Genomic DNA, 27,955 nt, shown 5'->3' with positions numbered 1-27,955 from the left:
TGCAACGAGCCTATAATGATAGTAATTAAGACGCGAGTACGTTTGTTTATGAAACGAGCGCAAGCGAGTTTCATAATTTTCATACGAGCATCTTAATTACCATTATAGGCAAGTTTCATACGACTTTTTATGCTCGACCATATTTCTAACTTGAAATTATTCAGAAGTATTCATTTTATTTGTATCTGACTGAAGATCGGAAGTGACCTTGTGCATAGCTCGTAAATTGTGAGATGTGCGCAGACGCGAAAGTATTGATTTTTTCCGAGGAACAATAATGTCATTGACCTTGATGTAATGTAAAGAATAACATGAACTAATTTTGATATAACCTGGAAATTGATTTAGAATTGAAAAACGAGATGACAAATTGAATTTATTTGAATATCATTTACAATTAACACTAATTATTATAGTAACAGAACATAACCTTCTGCGACAGAATTGGATTTCCAGCCTCCGTGACGTTTCACTCGTTGTCTTTCGATTGTATATCCTAGAATAATCGAAAACCTGAAATTTATTGAATAGGTGTACTTTAATGACATGCATTAAAGGACTGCTACCAGGTGTATAATTACCACATTTCGGCATGGTCGAGCATACAGTTATTTAATTTTAATATGTAGAATAAATTTATGTATGAAACCCTTTTTAATCAATATTTTGACGCCTAATACGTAATGTTTAGTTATTTTTAAATTACTTTCCAAATTATACTAAATTATTGCAGTTATCTTACAACTAATTAGCGATAAAACGCGAAATATATTTTGATCACTTTTTTTTTTTTCGAAATTAATGCGAAATTTTATAGTCTCTAGCCCATGATGCAAATCGACTACAACACAAAGCAAGTGAACAGTAAACAACTGCGGTGATGTATTTCAACGGGGCACGACCCACGTCGCCTCCTGCTATACACAGTAGGGGGACTCTAGAACACAGGTAATCTGAAACCACCTGCCTCTCTCCCATCGGACACTAAGTTTCGCTTCCTGCATATTACACTTCACTGCAAAGTTTAACATTTTGAAAACATTTGTCATGTAATTGCCTTAATGATACATTACTTTGGTTTTGAAACAGGGATATCATGTGATGCCGGATATTATTTTGACTTGGGAGACTTGACATGCCGGATGTGCAGACCAGGGACATTCTCTCTGGGCGGTGGTGTTCTATTCGACACTTGGGAAGAATTGCCAGAAGGATTCTACACGCAGGTTGAATCATTCCGCTCCTCCTTCAGTTCGATGGGTAGATTTAGTTATGACGTCAATTGTAGCAGGTATGGTACATGTTGTAAGAGTAGTGGTGCAGCTTTGTAGAATACTGGTCCAGTAGTTTTGGTAGAATACGAAAATCGGATATTCTACTTGGAAATGATGTAGAATTTGGTAGTATTGGTCAGAATATAAACTCGAATGCATATATAGTAATCGACATATGTTTATAAAATAAGGGTTACAGAATAATACAACGACCAACGAAATGTTTCAGTGCTCTAAACTGTTTCAGTATTATAATTGGTGTGAATGGTAATTTGGACGTATGTGTAAGATATCAAATGCATAGGTATATAAGTTTGAGGCGTGTGAAAATAATTTTTTGCTTCTCTTAAACAATCGCAGACATTTTTCTATATTAGTGTTTCATTGTTAGAAATAAGACTACATTTTTTCTGGGATACAATGTTTCTGGGACTCGTAAAGATCCAGAAGTTGCCTGAGTGACTGTATTTGAAGAGTTCCTGCGGAGGGAAAGCATAAAATTATACAAATTAATCCTCAGTTACACTTAATTTAAAATGAGATATCAACATTAAAAATTTAAATTGGGTATTACAAATTATGACTTGGATGGCCACAAAAGTGTTTGATTATGTAGTTTTCATTATTGGAGTGAATCTAATTTTATTTTCAATCTTAGCTGTGTAATATGACTTAATGTTCAAATTATCTTTAAGCTTATTATAATTTTGGATTTATGCTCCATTTGATGTAGCTACTGTACTTACATTTTTGAAGTAATAACGTAAGTGTTCAGTTGCCACAGCATTAAGTTAAACCGATACGAAATATTTACAATTGGCCTTTTTATGGTTTTTTAATCGTACGGTTTCTACACTTCAGACCTACAACGCATTTTGAGAACATTTACTTGAACACTGAGGTGTACCTGCGTACAGAAGTCCTTTACATTCACCCACTTAGCTTCTAGATCTTCACGAGTGAAAGCATTAAATAGCTTCTTTAAGGGCAAATTATCATGCTCAGGAAGAGAATCGAACCCGAATTCTCATGATTTCTAGTCATGAATATTGATCGCTAGATCACGAAGCCGCATCTTATAGAATCTGCTTATTATCGTAATTTAAAAAAATAAATTTTGACATACATACACATACACATATACGCATACATACGTACATCCATACACATATAAACATTGAAGGGCCAACATGGACAATGTAAGCTGGTGGAATAAACATAGCATATGATAGATACACTGGGTGTTCATTTCAAAGTGTGTCGTGACGTCACTGTTGATGAGTCAGCGATTTGAAGCGAGTTTCAGCTTTTGTGTCAGAGAAGTTGCCTATTAATCAAAGCGTTCAATCTGAACTTGAGAACTTGTACGGTATAACTTGAACGTCGTAGCAACAGATGGCGGTCTATACGGTCTGTGTGCTACCATAACCTCTTTCGAACTGTGTTTTGCGCGGCCAAGTAGTAGTAGTACGCAGGGTATTTGTTGTCATCGGTTGCGTACGGCAACATTCCACAATACAAATCAAATGCTCCGTGTCCATGTTGACCGTCGAAGTTAATGTCAACAAATACGTAAGTAATCGTCTTAACCCTCTCCCCATATCCCGACAATAAGAAAAAACTCGCCTCAGTACATGTTTCGAAACAGTTCACATTCCTGCCACTACCGGCGTTACCGTACGTATCGGTAAGTACTCTTCTGAATGAACGCCGTACTTGGTAGGCAACTTCTCTGGCAGATAAGTAATACACCTCTGCGGAAGTGTAGGAAGATTGAATTCTCTAGGCTCATCGACTACCCACGTGACGGCATACAGCGAGCCATGACACACTTTGAACTGAACACCCAGTACTAGTAGAGTCAGGAAGTACCGGAACTTCGGGTGGCAACGCCATGCTCTATAGAAAACTTCTTTTCCTTGTCCGTGTGGTATGTGACCTACTCTCCAGGCGTATAGACTCACTGCGGCTGCGCATGAGAATGAGTAAGACTAACGTAGCCGGAAGGCGATGTTGTGTAAATGGTTATATGCCATCTGCAATAGAGGTATTATGCGCATGTCCACACTGAGTCTATACTCCTGGAGAGTAGGTCACATACCACACGGGAAAGGCAGAGAAGTTGCCTATAGAGCATGGCTTTGCCACCCGAAGTTCCGGTGCTTTCTGACTCTACTAGTATGTATGTATATGTATATGTGTATATATACAGGGTGTTTAAAAATACGGGGCATAATTTCAGGTATGTATTTCCCACATGTAGACAATCAAAATAGTTCATTACAACATGTGTCCGGAAATGTTTTATTTCCGAGTTATGGCCTTCACAACATTGAAATATGGGCGTATGAAAACCCACGTTCAACTGTTCCATCTCATCACCAGATGCGGTTCTCCCTCAACATGTGGGCCGGTATCATTGGTGATCGATTAGTTGGACCCCATGTACTTGTAAACAGACTTACTGGGCAAGCGTACACAAACTTCCTGGAAAACACCATACCTCATGTTTTAGAAGACACTCCACTGATCAATCGTCAACACATTCACTTCTTGCATGATGGCGCTCCTGCACACTTCAGTCGTATGGCTCGCCGGTACTTGGATCGAAGGTTTCCTGATCGATGGATAGGTAGAGGTGGCCCAATTGCTTGGCCTCCACGCTCACCTGATCTGAACCCTCTCGATTTCTACTTGTGGGGCCATTTAAAATCATTGGTTTATTCGTCTCCGGTGCCTGATTTGGAATCCTTCGGAATCGAATTGTGGCATGTTCTGAGGACATACGCAATACTCCTGGAGTTTGGGATCGTGTTTGCAGGTCAATGAGACATCGATGTGAGGTCTGTATTCAAGCAGGAGGTGGACATTTTGAACATCTTCTGTAATGACAACGACCTGCGGAGTCCACACCTGTGGAGTAACGGTCAGCACGTCTGGCTGCGAAACCAGGTGGCCCGGGTTCGAATCCCGGTCGGGGCAAGTTACCTGGTTGAGGTTTTTTCCGGGGTTTTCCCTCAACCCAATACGAGCAAATGCTGGGTAACTTTCGGTGCTGGACCCCGGATTCATTTCACCGGCGTTATCACCTTCATATCATTCAGACGCTAAATAACCTAGATGTTGATACAGCGTCGTAAAATAACCCAATAAAAAAAAAGACCTGCGGAAAGAAAAACGTTCCGGTGAATTTCAATGTTGTGAAGGCCATAACTCGGAAATGAAGCATTTCCGGACACATGTTGTAATGAACTATTTTGATTGTCTACATGTGGGAAATACATACCTGAAATTATGCCCCGTATTTTTTAAACAACCTGTATATAATATATCGCCTGTTTATGCAACTAGCAGAGCCTTGGTGTATGTAAGGTTGCATTATATTCTAGGAATGCTACTAGGAAAACTGTGCATTCTACATTGCCATTTCGTATTCTATGGTAGTCTACCGCAGTTTTACAACTCTGTACAATAATACTTAGTTCGCAGATTAAGTAGGCCTACTTAATTTTATACGCATGAATTTGGTGGTGAATTTCTTCACAGGTATGGATGGCAGCCAAGAGGAGACTTCTTGGCTTCCTCAGGAGGCCCCTGTGCAGCCACACTTACTTACACAGTACATCTTGTAAAACCGGGAAATCTGTCCTATTTGTACCAGTTTTCGGATAGGGACATTATATTTGATTTTGAGGTAAGTTTTCTATTTGAAAATAATTTAAAATATTTGAGAACAAACAAGATACGGTATTATAAAGTTCTCTTTCAAAGGGAATAAGCTATGGTGGTTTTTTCTTTCAAAAGAGTTTCTTTGAACTGAGTTCTTAAGTACATCTACCGCAGTCACTATATAGACGAACGTGACACATCCGAAAGCTTTACTGATCCTTATTTTTTATGTATAGCAAGGTAGGACATTATGCATCATAACTCTAAAATTAAGGATTTGCGGGAAAAGTTGTATAGAACATTTTAGTTTTATTTTACCTCTACATTACAGCCACGAAGTTTGTACAGGTACTTATGAATCACGCTGTATAGCTTTAATTGGGCTTTAATGTAACAATTACAACAGTTTTTATATTAAAATATAGAAATAAACATTGCTTTTATTTATCTCTAGAAAGTGTTTGATCATGTAAACCGCAACAAACTTCTAGAAATATTAGTATGTGATAATATTCCACAACAAATAATTGAAAATATTTTTAACCTATACCTACAAAGAAACTTTCATTTCTGTCAAAATTGACAAGAAAATGTCTGATTGGTTGGAAATTTTTACTGGTGTCAAACAAGGATGCCCTCTTTCAACTCTCTTAGTCAATATTTATATTAACGCAATAATACGAGAATTTAGAAACTCAAGACATGGTCATGTAACTATAAATCGAAATTTGTGTATGGATGTACTGACTTTTGCAGAGGATTTCGTTTTGCTAGCCAGTGGCGGCATTCCATACCATTTCACATCCCTCACTGATGTACAGTATTATAAAAATAATATATACAAACAGAAACAAGAATCTAGTAGATAAAGGTATTAGAATTTAAAAACAGTATGCATTATAGTAATCTACTACAGTACCAATAACTTTGTCAAAACACTACACGACAATGCAGTCACACCTCACTGCCTGCCCCGTCCCACACCGTACTGTGCCACACATTGTCACTTCAGCCACTGTAACCGGCTAACCACCCATAACTTTTTAAAATAAAATTGAGACGAATTCAATTCAAAGATATTGCCACAGCAAAACATGATTACTGTAAATTTATTTTTGTCGCTGCTGCGCAAGATTTTGGAGAGTACGAAATTAAAATCTGCGCCCCCATCATTCATCTGTCCTCCCATCCGCATTTCACAGCTTCTTTTTTTCATTTTTAATGTCTGTCTTTTGTTTTCGCAAGTTTCGTGTACCCCCTCTTAAAAGAGGAGTGGATCAGGACAGCACGTTTGCACATCTCCTTTTTATGTTAGGTTAGGTTCTTTTCAAACTGAAATGACGACTGAAGCGTACAGTTAAAATTACTCTAACCTAACTTAACCTAACCTAACCTAACTTAACATAAAAAGATGTGCAAACGTGCTGTCCTGATCCACTCCTCTTAAAAGGCGCCCTAGACTATGGCATAGTATTGGGTAATCTGACTCTGGATATTATTGTTTGCTTGAAATAATCTCACATGTATTATCTCCAAGTAAGATTAACTGACAAATATTACTAGCTATTGTTGCGGCTAAATTGCTAATAGTAACTAGAAAAAATAATTCGGTATCTTATGAATGATTTGTTCCCAATTTTATAAGAGAAAATAATGCCAACACATGATTATAAATTAAATTGTTTTGATAATCTGTAAATTATAATGGGAACAATTTCAGCAAAATGGTTTACATTGTTGCAGAAAAAGAAGAGAAACTTAAGGTTTACTGTTCTTATGCAGTTAATACTATATTATTGAGAAGGTTGCTGTTACTACAGTATAATAACTAACATGTATGTTTGTCAGGCCCAGAATGATCAGTGCCAGTCAATTAGAGACTCGAAAGAATATCGATGGCCTTCAACAACACGTGAGGGTGAATGGAAACAACAGACTGTGCACTTGAAAACTGGTCAAAATGTTTTGCAGTGGAAGACGATAGGAATGGATGTGCATCAAGGGAAACCAGTATTAATTAAATCAATAGAAATTAGTGGTAAGTGTGTATGTTCTGTGGTACTTCCTTGTTGTTAAGCAGTTTCGTTCAAAAGCATGATTGCGTATTTGGAGAATTAGGTACTGGTACTGTGTATTTTATTTCACTTAGGGTTTTCACGTAAGCTGATTACAACTTTTAGAGCTTATTTTTAAGAAATGATAAATATCTGAAAAGAATTTCAAGTTCCAAATAATTTCTTTTTCATGTAATATTTCATTTATAAAGTCAATGAAAAAGAAGAGTATCACAACTGCACAAATTGTTATTCGAATTTAAACACGTAATTTATATAGGTATAATTTGTAACTATGTATTATACAGTAGGTCTATCTACACATTTTCAAATTTAATACCGTAAACTGGGGTAAAGAGGATCACATGTGGTAAAGTGGATCATATGTGTATTGTTAGATAAGTCAGCGCCACATGGATCACACATGCAAAGAAAACTATTTTTAGTGGCATTTATAGAAGAAAGGTTTTCTTTGCATGTGTGATCCATGTGGCACTGACTTATCTAAGCAATACACACGTGATCCACTTTACCACATGTGATCCTCTTTACCCCAGTTTACGGTACATTTTTTAACAATGAACATTAATTTTCCTTGATATTCATATTGTCTGTTTTACCATTACGTCACGGGTATTTGATAATAATTTAATTTGTTCATTGTTCAAGTTTATGAGAAGGAAAATTGTTTTTATTCTTTATCTTCGTATTTTTCTTGTTATTGATCATGCTATTTTTTCTTCTTCCACCGAGTCCATTTTAAAAACTCCTGTTGGTTATTTGACCTATGGATGAGACGGGTTGTCTTAGGAACCATTTGGGTGGGTACCAATACTTTTGGTTTATGTTGTAATGAAATAGTGTTCCATCCTTTTCTGTATTGATGCTGTACATATTATTGCTGTCAGAAAATTTGCCCAAATACTATGTTAATTCGTATAAATTCAACATTGGGATTTCTCATATTCAAACCTGAGAATCTGATTTGGTCTGTTGGTGCACTACCAGTATTAACTTTTTTAATTCAGGTTCTGCAGATATAATCGGCTAAAAATGCTGATGGTTTAAGAGGGAATGAAACAATGATTACTTAGTTACGAAAAGGGGACTTCTATGTTTTTGTGTGCAAAATGGGCTATTTGTGCCCGAGTACCTCAGTATCAGTAGCTGTCTACATCTGTTGGAAGAAGAAGATGATGAAGTAGAAGTTACAAGGACTCTGCAATAAAATAACTCCAATCTGAATATTTTCCCCTTAACAATGATAGGTGTATAGGAATAATCTCTTCAGTGATACCGGTAACTATTTATTTGTGCAGGTGTTGCCTTTGCCTCTTCATGTACACCCTGCCGTGCTGGGACCTATAGCCAAGGTGGAGCTCGTTCATGTCTTGAATGCCCAGAAAATCACTATTCTGATCGTGAGGCACAGTCTTGTACACCCTGTAATAACGTGACACAATATGCACCTAGGGCGTCATCCAGTTGCCTCACTCGAAAACTCTGCACGCACAATGATTATTATGTGGCGCGAACTCCCTGTGATTCAAATAATCAGGTAAGTAAGGTCTAATTTTTAGTATTATTGAACAACACGTATCTTAATGTTTTTCTAAACTTTCTTTCTATTTCAGGGACTAGATATTGTCAGGTTTTACATATTTCCCCCAAACTAAATTCAACTTGTTTTGCTATTAGATCTATGCAAAAGATAGTAAATATCAATACCTTAAAAACAATATACTTTGCATACTTCCACTCGGTAATGAGTTTTGGAATAATATTCTGGGGAAATTCCACAGATAGTAACAATATATTTCTATTACAAAAAAGAGTAATTAGAATAATAGTAGGTGCCAAATCTAGGTAATCGTGTAGGACTATTTTCAAAAAACTACAAATAATGCCCATGGCTTGTCAGTATATCTTTTCATTAATAGTCTTCCTCGTATGTAATCGTGAAAACTTTGTAACTAATTCAACAGTTCATAGCATAAATACACGTCAAAAAAATGACTTTCATACTCCATCGGCAAGTCTATCGTGCTATCAAAAAGGAGTGCGTTATATGGCAGTAAAAATTTTTAATAGCCTCCCTATCGATATCAAAAATGAAACTCAAAACATAAAATTATTTAGGGCCAAATTAAAGAAGTACCTAATTTCTCACGCCTTCTATTCTGTAGGTGAATTCATGACATTCAATAACACTTCATGAAATTGATACTAAAACTATGTGTTGTACTAGTAGACTATATTGTAAATCTCGTCTGTATATATTTCATGTAGACTGTGACTATAAATTAAGATTTTATAATAGTATTAAGTTTTTTGACTTATTCCATATTCTAGCTGTAAGCATGTATGAATACCATGGAATGTTAATAAATACAATACAATACAATACAATACAATAACCATCGCAGTATAATTCTGGTACTACTTTAAATACCTTCTGAATTCTTTCTCCATCTTTATCACTTCAACGTCATAACATACTGGTGAATTTACTGATGAAATCGGTTTAATAAATTATAGGAATAATGTTACCGGTATTCTTTTAATCACTTGGTTACCACACTGACAAAGAAGCATTTTACATCGACTACAAAACTCCCCTTTGAATATTTATAGACAGCTAAATACTATGAAAACAGGTTCTGGGAACCTACAAAATCTAGCTGGTAGTGAAACTATAAGACTAGAAAAGAAAGGGTTTGAAATAAAGCGAAAATATATTGTTGTGCTAATATTCGAATAAACTTTCTGACCACTATCAATAATGACAAGCTAGCTGGTCACACCTTACACTATAGGAGAGCTAGATTGGTACTGATTAATTTGCAAATCAAATTTAACCAGATCAATGTCTACCACGAACTTCTAATAGAAATCCAGTATGATGAAGTAAATCAAAGATAGAATGCTTATAGTGTATTTGGTCTACAGGTCTAGCTGATAAAACGTGAAGGATAATGCAGAGCCGTGTCAAGCACATATACTGCAAGAGCCTGAAGAAAAACCTACTGTAATCAAATGTGGATTTTGCGTTATTTGTGGAAGCTGCTTTGTGCCTTACATTTCGTATTGTTAGCTTTTCTGCTTAAGAATTGTTTATACAATTAACTACCAATACCTGATTACTTTGGCTGGCTCCCTTTTAAGAGACTGATATATTTTTCATAATTCAGTATATTGTATTGTACATCAAATGCGTGGTAAAAACTGATCATGTTAATTTGTGATTTACAAGTAACCGATGTACGTATGCTATAGTGTAAGGTGTGACGCATTTCACTTGTTATTAAGAGCGAATAGGAAGGTCATTCAAATGTCAGAACAAAAGAATATTTTACTCTATATTCCAGGCATTTTTTCTGCGTCTTACAGTTAGCAGTATTTTGTAGGTTATTTGTTTTTGACAGTATTTGATGGTGAAAAAATTTTCCAAAGGAAGTTTTCACCTATTGTGGAAAGTTTTCTTACTTCTAAGTGTGTTAAAAATCTGATTCAATAATTTATCGAGCCTTATTTTCGATTTTAGAGATTAGCTGTTGTCAGCTATATATCATATACCGTATTGTTTATAGAATAACACAACAATTTCCAATTTATACAAAGTTGTCTCATGTCAAATTGAGTACCAGGACTTTCCTGGGAGTAAAATGCACTCAGAAGTGGTGCCGACCACACCACCTCATTCTAGTGCCGAGGTCACGAAAGCATGGAGCTCTGCCTTTATGTCCTCATATGCTTTCATGGCTTGTAAATGGGATACCCTTACCTTCATGAAGGAAATATTGTAATACTTTAAAAAATATTTTGTGAGATTTTCACAGAAGTACATGTTTCTTATATCACTACAACACTGACAACGAATTTTTTTCAATCTATAGAATTTCGTTTAATAAAAAATGTCCGTCTCTTCTGTCTATAAAATGCTTTCCCTTTCGTGCTTCACATAAAAGTACTTCTGGCCAGTGGCGGCTCGTGGATATTGAATTAAGGGGGGCTGCAGACAAAAATAAACCAAGCAACTTACTTTATTTAAAGATTAGTTCCATGGGCCTTATCTTGTAAGTTGTGTTTACAAATGAGACAGGCTCATGTTAGTAGATTTACTGGCATTTAAAAGAATCCTGCGGAAAAATTCCGGCACACCGGCGACGCTGATATAACCCTTGCTGTTGCGAGTGTCATTAAATAAACCATAATTTAATTTTTTATATGCAGATTTGAACCTTAAAAATATCTAACTGGCGATGTTGTAGTTCGTTCTATAATATATCTACATGATACATCAATAAATGAAAAAAATAACTGAGCAAGAAATTGAATTCAGGATATTCAAGAGTACGCACCAGGGCGCTTGCCTCATTTATTGTGATATTAGATGTTTCAGATTCCATTATGGTTTGAAAACATTCTAGCAATGGCTCCTTCTTCTCATGAACATTTACTGTTCTTATTTTAAATCCATCTTGTTCCCCAGCTCATGGAATTGTCTTTGAAACACATTACTCTAATATAGACTGTGTGGAGATCGAGAGAATAAAGCAGGAATACTGGATAAATTAGCAAAAAATATGCGAGTCTTTGTATTTTGTTTAGCGGCTCTTCCCATTATGAGATTCAACTGATGGGCACTTAATTTCACATTTCTCCTGAACTGTTAAGGTACTGAACTGAATAGACTGTAAATATTGTACAGAATTAAACACTGTTGCACTTGTTATACTCACAACATTAAAGAAAATGTATTTAAAACTGCGCGCTACTGATAAACTGCTGCAAATTTTGCAGCGCCTGGAAACTCTGGATTCAAGGGCAAGGGGCAGTGGGGAGGAGGGGTAAAACTAACGCGCAAAGCATCCGAGAAGAGACTGCCAGTTCCAGGGGAGGAAGTGGCTTCACCCTATAGTCCTTGTCTCTGGTTTCGCTCTGACAGCACCAGGGGAGGAAGTGACTTCTCTAACGATTGCGTGCATGTCATTGAGAGCGAAATTTAAAAAAAAAATCCAGCCGCTAAATAGAGACTGTATAATAAATGTTTTTCACAACATAAAACGAGACAAGAGCCACAAATGTCTGGGGGTGCTGCAGCTCCGCAGCCCCTCTTCGAAAGCCGCCCCTGCTTCTGGCTCACTGGAAGAAAAATGACAATGAGTGAAAAAAAAAAATTCGTTGTTGACAGATTGAATCTGCAACAAGCAAATCATTTTGCGACCACTACCTCTGATAATTAACATACGGTATAGTTTTTACTACCATATTCACACATGTTTATTTAACGGACAACGAAAAAGTATGGTACTGGTACCGGTACTATAAATAGGCCTAATACACAACACCTTCTCCATGGAATAAATGTAAAATATGTTTGATAGCTGACATCTATGACCTAGAACTTTAGGCCTGCATAATTTATAACTTATATTTATATTTAAATATGAAGGATTTTCGATCAATTTTACATCGTGGAGTCCACACCTGTGGAGTAACGGCTAGCACGTCTGGCTGCGAAACCAGGTGGCCCGGGTTCGATTCCTGGTCGGGGCACGTTACCTGTTTGAGGTTTTTTCCGAGGTTTTCCCTCAACCCAAAATGAGCAAATGCTGGGTAACTTTCGGTGCTGGACCCTGGACTCATTTCACCGTTATCACCTTCATCTCATTCAGACGCTAAATAACCTAAGCTGTTGATAAAGCGTCATAAAATAACCTAGTAAAATAAAAAAAATACATCGTGGAGGACTGATATCCTGTATAGAGTCTATGCAGTGAAGAATAAATCTTACATAATATGATATTCTACAGTGGCACGTATTTCTAATTTTGAAAGAAACAAAGTAGGCCTAACCTTTGACTTATAACTAAGAATTACCGGTACACAATACCGGTACTTGTTCAGATTTTTTCTGTAAATTTTAAATATAGGCTATATATTTCAAAGCCGTCATCCTTTACAGACTCAAGAAGTTTACAAATGGCTTCAACCAAAGATTTGCCGTGAAGATGATGCTGAAGCAGTGCGTTTACCCCCAGCCAGTGAGAAGCGTGAATGTCCTCCGTGTAATTCCGGAATGGATTATCGCAATGGCTCAACATGTGAGTTCTGCCCAAAAGACACTTATTCTGACGGGAAAACTGGATGCAAACGTTGTCCACCTAATACTACGCCAAATTATGGGTATCAACTTCATCGTTGGACAGAAATGCCGAAGATGATGAGTGCTGCTTGTATGGAGATAGATGGTAAGAAAGTGTTATTGTATACAAATAAAATAAAGAAACGAGTTACTTCTAAAATACCGGTGTCTAATAAAAAATATTGTACTTAAAAATTAATGTCTTCTCGGTTGATTTTCAATGTATTTAAATATGGTTGTCTACGATCATATGGATAGAGATATGCATTAACAGACTAATCAGCAAAATCACTGAGTTTTTAGAGAAATTGGGGTATTTAGTTGAATTTAATTATAAATTTATAGAACTGGTATCAATTTTGTTCAAATCCAACTGACTCTGAGCATTAAAGAAAATAATTTTAATACCAAAGAGGACTTTTTTTTACCATTGTAATAAATATGATGTAAATTCTGCAATATTCATATTCATTTATTGCGTGCAATTGATCACATACCGGTACATGATATGGGACATGTCAAAAGTAACACATACTGTAATTATTAAGCTACACCATAATTAAAATACAACATAGTACTGTACATTAACTAAAATACAATATTTTAACATTAATTATAAATAATTTCAACATTAACAAAAATAACAACCACAAGAACAGATGTAACACTTTACAAGGCAAATCACATTTCATTTAGCAGTCTGGAGTCAATTTCGACCAACGTGCCCTTCATAAGAAGACATTCCTTCTCGAAGTCAGGATCTGAAAAAGAGGAAGTAAAATTTTTGAAGTACGGCGTTCTTTTCCTATTCAGTTACGGCAATTTTTAGCCAATTCGTTCATACTGTAAAAGCAGTTTTTGATTTAAACTTTGTAAAGAGCTTTCTTAAATTTTTGATGTGCAGATATTTCTTTAATATAATTTGGTAGGCTACTATACGTAAGAAGCCACCATGAATGAAACTATTTTTATATAGAGTTGTGTTAAAACTTTCAATAAAATTATCTTTATTTCTTGTATTGTGCTGGTGTATGTCTGAATTTGTAGCTATACAATTTATATTTGATAAAATTTAAGGTTTCATAAATATAAATACAGGGTAATGGCAAGATATGTAATTTTTTAACAAACTAAGTGTTGGTCTGTTGTCGCAGAATGCAAAATAGAGGAAAAGCAAGTGAGCAAGAACTAAAACTCAATGTTAAAAATGGAAAATAATCATGATAATTATTATTTGTTGCATCCCCTGATTATATACATGATATGGGACATGTGCAATATTTCTTCCTTATTCGTGAATTCGAACCAGGAATGACGTGCATGTCAGTGAGATTCAGAACAGTCGTGCATCAAATATTTCATAATTGCAGGTTCAAGTTGCAGCAGTAGTGATATGGGATGGCAATGTGCTGGTTCATACATTAGATCAGGGAACCACCACACAGATGGGGCTTACCTCTTACTGTCTCTGAATGTTGCTGGATTTCGCAACAAAGGGGGCGTGAGTGGAGGACATCGACTAGAAGTTGGAAGAATATCTTTCAGCTTTGAATTGGATTGCAAGAGCAAGTGCGAGCTTTTGTTCATGCAGGTGAGTTGGCACTTAGCACGAAATCATAACTTTGTTGAATTCGTTAAAATTCCCTGCAAAATTTGCTTCCATCTTATTATAGATCTTTTTTTAACTTAAAAAATGGCGTTTTTGTAACTTTGGACAGATTCTCAAGGCCAGTTATTGTTAGATTTGGAAAGTCTCTCCAGACAATTCAGAGACACTACGATGAACAAATCATAGTTCTTTATTGGTCATCTATTATTAATAAGAGCATTCGATTTTTCTCCACTCTGTGGAACATTAATTTACAGAACATTAAAAATAAACTGAGACTCATAAAAAGAGCTAATAAAAACAAGTGAGAGAAACATTCGCAAATTTACCGAGATGTGATTATCACATTAATTTTTGGAAAATCTCGTGTCAAGTAGCTGAGTAGGTTAAATATACCCCTACGTATCAATTAATCCTCTTAATGTATCCAGCAGAAAGATAATTTGCCTGCCATCAGTACCCAGAGGTATGATCAGTATGTGTTACAGCTTGTGTGATTGGTATTAATACTTTAATTTTCACTCACTTTAATGTGGTGAGAGGGCTTAAACTTAATCGTTTAAGAAAATAATAAACTAAAACATACTTACAAATCTGCAGTAATGCCAATGCGACCCAACTGTTTTTCATTGTATCCTCTGTATTTAAAAATTTATGGAGCCCTTTGGTGTAAAATTCTCTGGATGTGAAATAGTCAAACATTCAAATCTCTGGACAGGGGCTGCATTGAGGAATGTCAGAAATCACATGATTGGTACATTTATAACACCAAAAACAATACTGTTCAGTCTTTCAGGACAAAGCTCAGTATTAAAAAAAGCTACACAATGTGACAGAGTGACAAAACATAATACGGGTATAAAACAGATTTATATATGGTGTCTGTCAAAGGAACAAGAATTTGTTTTTCATAACCTTAAAAAAGAAGCTAAATGGCACAAACTCCATGTCTGATTGGATACTAATATTTAGGGACCATGAAATAAAATGAAAAATATAGTACCGTACCATATAAAAGATACCGACATGCTTAAAAAATTATACAGTTGCACTCCAGATATTAAACAAATTGACTTATTAAAACAGGATATTCTAGACAAGAAACCTTTGCATACCTTTCTTTCCTGAAAGCCATATTTCAAAGATAATATGTATAGTACTAAGAAATAATACCGTTCCATTTTCTTTAATGTGTAGTTATACTTATCGACAAAAAACATTATAAATGAGTGATTTAGCAGAAGGTTAGAATACACCACTTCAGGCATTTGATGAGGAAGAAAATATTTCATTATTAATAAAATGAAAATGATATTTGGTGTTGCCTAAACTCATTTCATGTATGTCCTTAAGTGATAACCAGCTTTCAAGTTCTAAATTCAGATAACATTCTCTATAACTTGGACTTCTCATCAGTTACATGTTGAAGTAGATATGAGTAAAACTAATAATACATTTGAAATGGAGATTTCAAATACGTACTTGCAGATGAAATGAACTAAACTGATTTTCTTCAATTTTATTTTTTAGGGCTCTGATTCGAATGGAGTATCGCTCATTCAGAGCTGGACGGAATCACAGCCAAGAACAGAATTTTACCACTCGATCATGTTGAATGATTCCTACACATTTAGTTGGGCATTTCAGAAGTTGCAGCTCGGCCAGAGCAGTAGTGAAGTTAAACTTGAGGATGACGTTGCAAAAATTTTTTCAATTAATGTGACAAATACAATTGATGGAGGAGGAGCCATGTGTTTGCCTTGCCATCGGGTAAGTATGTCATCGTTAGTTGAAGCAGAATGACTAGCAAGTTACTGAAATTTAACTGTGGTAATATGCCTATGTTAAAACTTGTTACATTAACTTAACAACTTTTAATAATGTACCGGTTAACTATAGAAACTTAAGAAAGTGCTGTACCTTTGTGACTAGTTTCGACGACATTTCAGCCATTATCGAACATCTTCAAACTTAAATTTAAACTTCGCCATAACATAGAAGCGGCAATTATGACATTTATACAATTCATTATCATCTCTTTAATTCTCTCCGTAACAGCAATAACATCCATCCATCCTTGTAGCTATATCTTAAGGCAGTCATGTCAATTGATGCCCATAGGCGCAAGTGCGCGATTTAGAGCTCAGGAGAGCCTGAGCGCTTTACAGTGGAAAGGAAAGAGACAGATGAAAGAGGTAGTATATGCCGCTTGGTCGAGCTATATACAGATTTGTCTGAAAAGTATAAGTGCATTATAAGGATGTAAGTTATAATTTTAATGCTCATTTTTCATAAGTTTGTTTTCTTAATTAAAAAACAATATTTTGTCAACTTTTTTTACCTAACCCCAGCCTGAGATCAGCTCTGGATCAGCAGGCAAGAGAGTCTGCCAACTGAGCTACACTGGTGGCTGTAAAAAACACAATACATAGCAAGCAGATGAATTCCATTTACAACCATAAACAATTCATCAGTTGAGATGTACAAAAATATGCATAGCCTTGATTAAAAATTTTTATGGTTATGATTTATAATGGAACAGATATTTTTTACTCCTTGAAGGTTGTGTTCATTACGATCATGATGATTATAAAAGTAATTACACCTTTTCTTTTCTCCTTATGACCTGATAATCTTTTTATTAATCATCTTGTTGGTATAGAAATATATTGCTAAAATATGTTAGTAACTTAATGTTGCACTAGTATGGTAATAAGTAATAGGGAACATTTAGTCCTTGTAAAATTTGTGAATTCTATCTCAGGATCCCGATTGGCATGGCTGTATACCCTGTCCGCCTGGACAGTACATAGATCCAAACACGACAGCTTGCACTCCTTGTCCACCAGACACAACAGTATCGGACCCCTTAGCTTACGGGGAAGAGTCTTGTCAGCCATGTGGTCCTGGCCTCACTAGCTTCGATGGAGTGGTTTGCACAACAAAATGTGTGTTCAACTTCGACGGTATGCAGTTCGATCTTCGATCACTGGCAATGTAAGATTGTACATGTAAATTTTGTTATATTTGAGGTCTTCGACAGGATTGACCAAGTTTCCTCGATTTTTAGTGGAGAGTTTTCAGCAATTTTTTTTTTTTTTTTTTTTTTTAAAGATTGTGAAATTTTTGGGGTAATAAACGAGTTCGTGTTTTGATATCCTAAAAATTATAAAATAAATTACATTAAAATGACAGTAAAAATTGGTTCAAATATTCCGATTTTATAATAGTACATTATGCAACGAGCCTATAATGATAGTAATTAAGAAGCGAGTATGATGTTTATGAAACGAGCGCAAGTGAGTTTCATAATTTTCATACAAGCTTCTTAATTACCATTATAGGAGAGTTTCATACGACTTTTTATGCTCGACCATATTTCTAACTTGAAATTACAGTATTCAGATGTATACATTTTATTTGTATCTTGACAAGATCGGAAGTGACCTTGTTCTAGGTCGTGAATTGTGAGATGTGCGCAGACGCGAAAGTATTGATTTTTTCCGAGGAACAATAATGTCATTGACCTTGTGTAATCCCGTTAAACTTGGTATAACTTTGATTATTGAATTCGACATTGAAAAACGAGATGACAAATTGAATTTATTTTAATATTATTTACAATTAACGCTAATTATTATAGTAACAGAACATAACCTTCTGCGACAGTATTGGATTTCCAGCCTCAGTGACTTTTTGCTAATTCTCTTTCGATTGCATATCCGAGAATAATCGATACTTGCGGTTTTATAATGGTACAAAGCTGACTCGTTATTGGCTGAACACCTGTAAGCTGAGTTGTCATTGGCTGAAAACACCTGAACTTTAATGAGTAGGTGTACTTTAATGACATGCATTAAAGGACTGCTACCAGGTGTATAATTACTACATTTCGGCATGGTCGAGCATAAAATAAATAAAAACTCTTATTCATTGAATGCAAAAATAAATATTTACTTTATACATGTAACTTCTGACATGCTCTGAACTTTTACAAATCGACTTTATTAAATTCTCTACAACCCAAAACATTGACATAAACACTAGAAAGTAGGTACGAAATAATGAGGAGCAGATGTAAATGTTACAAGTGCGTTGCTTTTATGAAAGCAATCGAAGTTTAAAAATTGCCACTTTTACTAGTAAAACTGGTGTAATAATCACAAATAAAGTTAAACTAGCTTGCTTGTACCTGCAAGAGTAACTATGCACCACAGTATAAACAATGTTTGGTAGTCCTATGACGAAAATAAGAAATATCTCTCTTAGTTCTTGTGTTTTAGTTCAGTGAAATATTTTAAAGTAACTCAAGACAGGTGCTAAATCTAGCTTCATTTATAGTTACAAAAACAATACTTTGCATGCTCAGAGTGCGAGAATTCTATGGATGCAAGACAAAATATGACATGTCATTTCTTGCTGTTTTTTTCAGGAGACAGCATTTAAAGGTTGAATGACTGTATAAAATCATATTTCATAACAACGAGTTAGAGATAAAAATAATAGCGATATGCATGTCATTTTCGTCCACAATAAGAATATCATCAAATGTACAAAATATCACAAAGTCTCATTTTCGTCAAAAATTGACATATCACCACAGCTGTGCACAGAATCATTCGTAGATTTTGTGGTAATCTATGAACTTTTTCACAGAAAGCTTAGGTATGGTGTAATATCTTTTCATGGGCAATTTTTCACCGATTTCATAACAGAGATAAAATCTCGATGTTGTATTTTCGCATAATAATCTCACTTCATTTGACTACATTTTTCTGGAAAGTTTTAAAAATTCATAACCCTTAATGATTCATTTGGATCGTTGTTCGTAACCTATATTGTAACATCATTTGCATAGATACTTATTTTTAAAAACATAAAATTACTTAGTCATACGTTAAAAAGTGTTAAAATTTTAAAAAAGGTATATATACCTTTGACAGACGGCCCGTTTCTACGTGATGTCACGTTGTCCTCAGTGTCTCCTGACTCCTGTTAATTGTGCACATATTTGCTTTTCAGCCCTTACCTTGTGCGAGGAAATAGACTATTTACAGCATCTGGGGCTCAATATTATCATCTTTTTAATATTAGCCTGTGTGGTTTGACTCCAGCAATCTGCAGAAACAACGTGTCCTACCAGATAGAAGGCCAGAATTCCCAAGTAAGATGCTAACATAGCCATAATTGTACAAATTATCTTTACATATTTTGCTTACATTAAACCATATACTCACTCAAGAATCATACAGATTTTATAAACTAGAAAGATGAAAAATAAATGGTGGTGAAACACTATGAAAATATTTCTCTACAGTACTTCAGTATAAGACTGAGTAGCATTTTTGTGAGGATTTCACATTTCACTGGCAGTATTAAATAAATTCCAAGAATATTTTTTATATCTAATAAGTGCAAGGAGTCCCATTTTCAGTACTCATTATAATTATATTTTCGACTTTTTAATTTGTATGCTATCTTGCATCTGTCAAATTACACGGCTTAAGATAAGGAATAATGTGTCGTGACACACTGGCATATGGTCACAACATACTCCTGTTTAAGGGGAGGCAGAGGTGAATATTTCAAAATCCACAAAATTTATCCGATTTGTTTGAAATTGATCATGGATACTAAGTATGTTATTAGTAATGGACATACCAAGTTTCAACTTTCTAAGTACAATAGTTCTGTAAATATTAATAATTTATAAAACTTTATATCGTTTGATATAAAATGCTCCATGCACCATATTGTAAGAAATTTTCAATATTTCTTTTTATTTATATGTTCAGAGAAGGTATATAAATAATGATAAGTATTAGTTTATTATGGGAATAATATAGTAATACAGTTATCTTGGTTTTAATTTCACACTTTTAAGGGCACAAAATCAAAAAACTAACATCGGAATATCAAAATAAAGATAATAAAAATGGAAAAAACCAAATTTTCATTTTTTCTTCAGTTTTGTTCGAAAATTTCACCTCTGCCTCCCCTTAAATTAAAACTTGTTTATGTTATTGGATACTGAACATAATTTTAATATATGACAAAAGAGGCTAGAAATAATTACGTTTAACTTATCGTTTATTTTTCCAGTTTCATAAGAAATCATATATAACATTTCATTAATAAAATTATGGAAAGTTGTTTCATTTATAAACTTAATTCAGTTATTGCCTTCAAACTTGTTACTTATTATGAAAATGTGTTATTCGATCTCATTATATTTATGTGCTGACAGATACCTTAATGTCATAAATGTTATATACTGTATTTGCAACAGATTAAGTCATTTGTATGCCGAACTACTATTGTGCCGAGTCAGTCTGCAGAAGAGGACCTGACTCTTTCCACCCAGTCAGTTACCCTTGGAGATGAACTAGTTGGTGTTTCGAAGGAGGTTTCCTACATGAACATGGAAGTGATCGATGAATTTGTGAAGATGGGATTCCATGATGACCTGCACTTCTATTACTCCACACCTTTGTATGTAAATCTGATGACACTAAGTAGTTATTACTTATTATAGATGAATTTTCTGGAAGTAAGGAAAATCTCTATTACATTCAGTGCACAATATAGAATACTTTACCATAGCCAGCATTCTTGATATGATCATAATATAATCATGCTCTTATTATTGCTTTATATATCGAGGGTTGCGTATCAACAAGAATGCAGTATTGCAGTAGAGCCATAAAAAGATGAAACGATCTTTCCTTTCTTTGTCTATGCAACAAGATACTTTCTCTGATTCTTTTTCATGCACATTGTAATTCTCAAACGATTGTTTTCAAACATAAGGTTTCATTACAAATATCTCAGTACCGCAAAATTTGGTAATGCGCCCCTCTGACATGATGCCCTTAATGTATGTAATTCCATCCTGCTCATGTCATTTAATATTTCCCGACCAACCCCTCTGTGTCTCTTTGGTGCTGTGACTACTTTCGGCAGGTTAATGTTTTCACCCAATCCATAATCATTGGCGTGTCTTTGCTCACTCCCTTAAACAGCATACATACAATCCTGACAGGTCTAGAAATGTAACAAAATTTTCGCAAGCATCTGTGTCATGTCTGCTGAATATTACGTCAGTTTTTAATAATAATACTAATAATACTTTGTTAATCATTACTTAATAATACTCGTAGTTTATATTGCGGCGCTGATTAATTTCTGTGATTATTCCAAAGTAATTATAGCATGTCGGTAGACATATTTTGGCGAAATGGAAATCACGTGAAAGGAATCTACTCAAATTTTACAAAGAAGTGTTCTATTTTTTCCTCACTTTACTATTTCATTTTATTACATGTGGAAATTTTCTGCCCAAGGGCAGGTCTTTCATTGCAAATGCAGCATTCGCCAATCTTCCCTCCTTCCTCTTAAGCCCGGTTCAGACGGTGCTTGTTTCCGTGATGGATTCCAAGGTGGCTGCGCTGATGGCTAGCCTGCGTGCTCACTTGCTGGAAGTAATGCGCTCTGGTGGCTGCTTTGATGGCTAGCTTGCTAGATTTCGAGGGTAGGTTCCTTGCTATTTTTCGTGTTGGTTTGCAGGCTGGAACCAACGATGATGATATAGTATCACCACTGAAACCATGTCGCCATGTTCGTTGTTTTCCAACTAAACTTGTTTTTTCTATATTCTCTAGTTTCTAAGAAACAGCAATTAAATATCGGACTTTAGCTATTTTGTACTTATGGCTTAACTACCTTATTACAACATTTACTATTGTTAATGTAGGACTTCAGTAGTTTTCCACTCACAGTTTAGTTTCTTTTTGACCACGAGTGTTGGCGACAGATAAAACAGTAGATGATTTTCCAATTTGAACTGTGAAAGGAGCGAGCTCCATGAGAACAACAACCATCACCACCACGGCACCCAGCTTGCTAGCCAGCTAGGAAAGACGCAAGAAAACAAGCACTGTCTGAACTGGGCTTTAGTCTCATAAGATCCATATATCTTAATGTTGTCTGTCATCTGATACATTTTTCTGCTCCGAATATTTCTCTGGTCTTTTTCCAGTGCATCACTAGGCAGTTTCTCTTAAGCCATTGACTCTGCCAATTTTTCCTTTCCTGATCAATTTCAACATTCTTCTTTCTTCCATAGCATAGCTTCATTTCTTATTTTGTCTGTCAAAGTTGTTGTTGTTGTTGTTATTATTATTCATCATCATCATCCTTCACGAATTAGGCCTCTGTAGACCTGTTTCGGCCCCATCTAGCAGTCTTCTTAAAGGTCTTCCTGGTCGACGATGTCCTCTAGGTTTATACTGCATCATAATTTTTGGGATTCTTGAATTTTCCATTCTTCTTTCATGATCTAGCCAATTGAATTTATATGTGCTGATTTTTTCTTCTACTGACTCTACTTCTAATTGTTCTAAAATTTCTTCATTCCTTTTTCGGTCTAAAAGAGTATATCCCGCTGTCCTCCTGAAAAATTTCATTTCCGTTGCTTTGATTCTGTTCATGTCTTTTTTCTTTAATGTCCAAATCTCGCTTCCGTATAAAAGGGAGGGTAATGCTAGTGTATCATATATATTTTTATTCTTGTAGATTTTTGTACTAATTTAGCTTTTAATGTGTTGTTTATTATTCCTAGAATTTGTGTAAATTTGGTAATTTTCTTGTTCACATCTTTTTCATTTTGATAAGATATTTCACAACCCAGATAATTGAAATTTTGCACTTGTTCGAGGCATTGGTTATTGTGTATTATCTTACTTCTGACTGGTTCTTGTCCTAAAAATGCCATTGCTTTTGATTTTTGTGCTGAAATTTCCATCCCAAAATCTTTTAATATTTTATTTAATGTATACAATCCTCTTTGTAAATTATCCTCTGAATTGGAAATTATGACTTGATCATTATTATTATTATTATTATTATCATTATTATTATTATTATTATTATTACTACTACTACTACTACTACTACTACTACTACTACTACTACTACTACTACTACCTACTATTACAGATACTGGTATCATCATCATCATCATCATGGTGGTCGTGGTGTGTCCTTTGTATGTTTCTTTCTCACACCTGTGGAGCTTCAGACCAATATTAGATATTCACAAATGACAGAACTTCCTTTTCGTGTTATCAACTTGAAGCAATATCACCACTTAAGACAATAAAGAGAGAGATAAATTTCCACTTACCTGTTGATAATTGTGCTTGATTCTCTGGATTTGTGACTCGGAATACTGCCAATGGATTCAGAACACAGAAAATAATGTTAATGTTCATGACACTACTCGGATTTATAATTTTGTTAAATTATAAATGAAAATATGAAGAACACAAGTGAACATTTTTGCGACTAAATCAGGCTGTTCACTACTTTTCCAGGTCCACACGCTCATGTCCACAAGGCCGAACAACTATTATTACATTACATTGTGATCCAGACCAGAAAGGCAATGGTACAGTTTTACTTCCTACAAAGTGTCCTGATGGCACGTGTGATGGTTGTAACTTCAACTTTTTGTGGGCCAGCGCTTCAGCGTGTCCTATATGCACTGAAAACAATTATAGGTAAGTGTACCTAGCTCATGTAAGCTGCAGCAGAGCACCCGATATAAATTCGTTTCCCAGTGTCTTCTTATTGTATTTTGAAAACAGATATCAAAATTATTATAGGAAATAATATCATTAATATAGACACACTATTATCACGGTTACTCGGATAAAATGCCATGTTCAAAAAACATTTAGTATATTCAGCATTGCTAATGAAGGTAGTTAAGTAGATAAATCACTATCTTTCTTGTTAATGTTTCTACTACAGTAAGGTGACCAGATGTCCTACTTTTCGCTATCCTGCAGCCCACATAAAAGCTTGAAATCCCTATAAATATCCTGCACTTTAAGTTTATCTCGCTAGAAGTCCTGCAAAATAAAATTTAAAGCGAATGTTCTATATTTTCTATTCACTCAGAAAAAATATGTGAAGAGGAAAAAAACACGAAATATGTGACGTGAAAAATCTGGACTGAAGTCAGAAACTTTAAAACGTTAAGTAGATCACAGAGTGTAATCTGAATTATAGTTGTGTTGAATTGTAAGACTTCATTCTTGGACAGTGGCAGTTGCTGAATGCAATGTATTCAAATGAGAAATATGTTGTTGCTCAGTAATTGCTAAAAAATAATCATCCTACAGCAGTTACATTGTGTAGCCTACGTGTATTTTTTTTAAGTCATGTTAGAAAATGGTTAATAGTGAGCATGAATAATAAATATAGGCTGTAATATAAATTTACACATCTTCATAACAATGTTTATTATATATTAGGCCTATATTACTGATACATTATTTCCTCTGCTGCAGTTTCATCCAATAGCTATTAGTTTATACATATTTGAAAATTTGTATTGTATTAAAACTGGTTACTGCTTTCGTATAAAGTTAAGATACATGATATGCAAGGCAAATAACAATAATCCAAGGCAGTGCTTTACAGGACCTCTTTTAGGAATGGGTTCTGCTTTCTGTGTCTGAAAATCTGGTCACTCTAGACTACAGTGAACTGTGCGCGGCAGGCTACAGAGGTGTAGAGGTGCTTAGAGGGCAGGACATGAGTATCATTAAGTACTCAGCCGAAGTAGGCATTCTGTGCACACGTGATGATGGAGCTGGTTTAGCCAGGCAGCACAATCATGCGCCATGCCACACGTTTCTCTACAGCCACATAATCCGTTTACTACGCCTCTGGTGGTGGTCTGCCTTACCTCGCATATCTACTAGAGTCGTTATGTCCCATCAGGGTGAGATTCTGCGAGCTCTGATGCCACTGATGCGGATCTATGGGTTCTCTAGACTCCACCACTGCTGCCATCTACCAATCATTGGACAAACCGCAAGGAACATTTACCATGGCAGATGGCAGATTTCGGCTTCATGCAAACACAAGTGATGTCCTATTTTTCTAGATGGAGTTCAAATGAAAGGGAAATTGTGAAAAGTATTGGCCGAATGATGGGAGAAAAACCGAAGAATCCCAAGAAAACCCTCGCAGACTTGGCTTTGTCCACCACAAATACAGCTCCTTCATTACCAAAATTTGAACTTGGGTCTATGTTGTAAGCCAGTGCTCTGCCAACTGACTGTAACTTGGCCAAATGAGGCGCTTACTCTCATCCTCAATCCCATCAATGCCCTCAAATCAATTTGAATTGACGAAGCTGACCTCAGCGCTGGCAGCCCAGAGTACAGATTGTAGCTGGGTGCATTTGAACTTCCATTAGAGATTTCACCTAAGGCCCACACAGTTCATCTATGCCAGAATAACCTCCTTCCTCAGGCAATTCGTGTGGGCAGATTATCCTTCATCATAATCAGGAATTCCACCTCACTCCAGAGAGATTGTTGGGGCATCCATTATTAACCCTAGCAATACCAAGGGGGGGGGGGGACTTTGTGCCCACCTTCTCCAAAATTTATATTTTAAATATGTAATTGATATGTTAAAAATATGAAAATATTTGTCAGTTATGGATTCTTTCTATCTTATTGTGTTATTGTTTAATCGTTTTCACCAATAGTTTTACTAAAATACGAATATATATCAAGGTGGAAAAAAAAGTATCCCTGCCTTGTTGAAGTAATTGTTGGAAAATATATAGTGACATTTCAATTTTTCTCTCTTATAGTATATACTATTTTCTGATTACAAATGTTAAAAATTGTTCAAAATTAAACATTTTGTAGTAAAACTGTGATCTATTCAACATGTGAGGACGGGTGTGAAGGAAGTGATGCATAACATTTTCCAGACTGTTATGTTGAAGTAATTGTTCGAAAACATACAATGACATTTCAATTTCTCTCTTTTGTTATAGTACTTACTACTTGCTGATTATGAATGTTAAAAATTTGTCTAAAATAAAAATTTTTTAGTGGTCACGAAATAGCCCCCCCCCCATTGGTACTGCATGTTTCGAAAAATAACTTGGTATTGCTAAGGTTAAGAATGATGCCACCAGAGGCCGATGCAGTAAGTCTTCAGAGTGCAGTTTGCAATCATGCCAAACCTGTTTACTGTAATTTAAAATAATGTTTTCTTTCCTGCAAAGGTTTGACTTTTAGAGTTGTCCTAAATTAATCAATAGGATCGTTCTTCTAAATTGGGACCATTCATTTTCCTTGTGGTTTCTCTAAGGAGTTAAGACAAATGTAAAAATGAGCCCTAAGAAGTATGGACCATGGATCTATTTACACTCCCGATAGTTCTTTTGAATTTCATAATTATGTTGTTCACTTCTGCTGGAAAAGGAGCTGCTTATGCCTTTGTAATGAGCTTAGAATAGTCAGGTTCAACTTCTGACAATATTAGTCACAGAATTTGAATTAACATGGCAACTTGGTTGTGATACTCCCTTTTCCCAGCTGTGGTTGGGCAGTGAAAAATGTGGCAGATTCCATTGTCTAAATTTATTGAATTCATGTACTAAATATTATGTCCAAATTTCGGCCTTTTCCCCTTTAAAATTCTTCTAAGTCCCTTAACCTCTTCCCTTACTATATATTTTACCAGTTTTGTGAAAAAAAAAGTGTCGTATATATTTTTTATTTTCATAAAGAGGTCATTTAATATTGCAGAATCACTGTACATCACTAATTTTCTTACATACTTAAAAAATCACTATGAAATAGACAATGGGACTCAAACGAGTTAACTCGGGTTAATCAATTTTGACACATGTTAGCAACCCGAGTTAACTCGGGATAATAAGGGAAGTGGTTAAATTGGAATGGCGTAAATGAAGTCAGACAGGTGCCCTTTAGGCTAGGAGCTCACTTAAATGCTACTAAAAGCCCTAAGAACACCTGCAAAGATGAGTTTCCATGTACTTTTCCAATTATTATTTCTTTGTTTGTCCCTCACTGATCAATACATTCATACTTCTTACTTACTTACAAATGGCTTTTAAGGAACCCGAAGGTTCATTGCCGCCCTCACATAAGCCTGCCAGTGGTTCCTATCCTGTGCAAGATTAATCCAGTCTCTATCATCATACCCCACCTCCCTCAAATCCATTTTAATATTATCCTCCCATCTACGTCTCGGCCTTCCTAAAGGTCTTTTTCCCTCCGGACTCCCAACTAACACCCTATATGCATTTCTGGATTCGCCCATACATGCTACATGCCCTGCCCATCTCAAACGTCTGGAT

The 27,955-nt window shown here is 35.4% G+C and overlaps 1 protein-coding gene across 1 annotated transcript in view; it reads left to right on the top strand.

Moving 5' to 3' along the window:
* The window catches only part of LOC138707483 (endosome/lysosome-associated apoptosis and autophagy regulator family member 2-like), a 57,786-nt gene that overhangs the window by 19,670 nt on the left and 10,161 nt on the right, over positions 1–27,955 (top strand). Inside the window, exons 3-13 of the mRNA XM_069836964.1 lie at positions 1,090–1,291; positions 4,821–4,968; positions 6,792–6,981; positions 8,317–8,555; positions 12,966–13,251; positions 14,516–14,736; positions 16,285–16,524; positions 17,519–17,751; positions 19,777–19,918; positions 21,044–21,246; positions 24,129–24,314. Of these exons, the coding sequence (XP_069693065.1) occupies positions 1,090–1,291; positions 4,821–4,968; positions 6,792–6,981; positions 8,317–8,555; positions 12,966–13,251; positions 14,516–14,736; positions 16,285–16,524; positions 17,519–17,751; positions 19,777–19,918; positions 21,044–21,246; positions 24,129–24,314 (2,290 nt within the window). The remainder of the gene's footprint in view (positions 1–1,089; positions 1,292–4,820; positions 4,969–6,791; positions 6,982–8,316; positions 8,556–12,965; positions 13,252–14,515; positions 14,737–16,284; positions 16,525–17,518; positions 17,752–19,776; positions 19,919–21,043; positions 21,247–24,128; positions 24,315–27,955) is intronic.

The sequence above is a fragment of the Periplaneta americana genome, chromosome 10 (genome assembly GCF_040183065.1).
Source record: "Periplaneta americana isolate PAMFEO1 chromosome 10, P.americana_PAMFEO1_priV1, whole genome shotgun sequence".
Taxonomy (NCBI): Eukaryota; Metazoa; Arthropoda; class Insecta; order Blattodea; family Blattidae; genus Periplaneta; species Periplaneta americana.
This window is presented reverse-complemented; position numbering and strand designations above follow the sequence as displayed.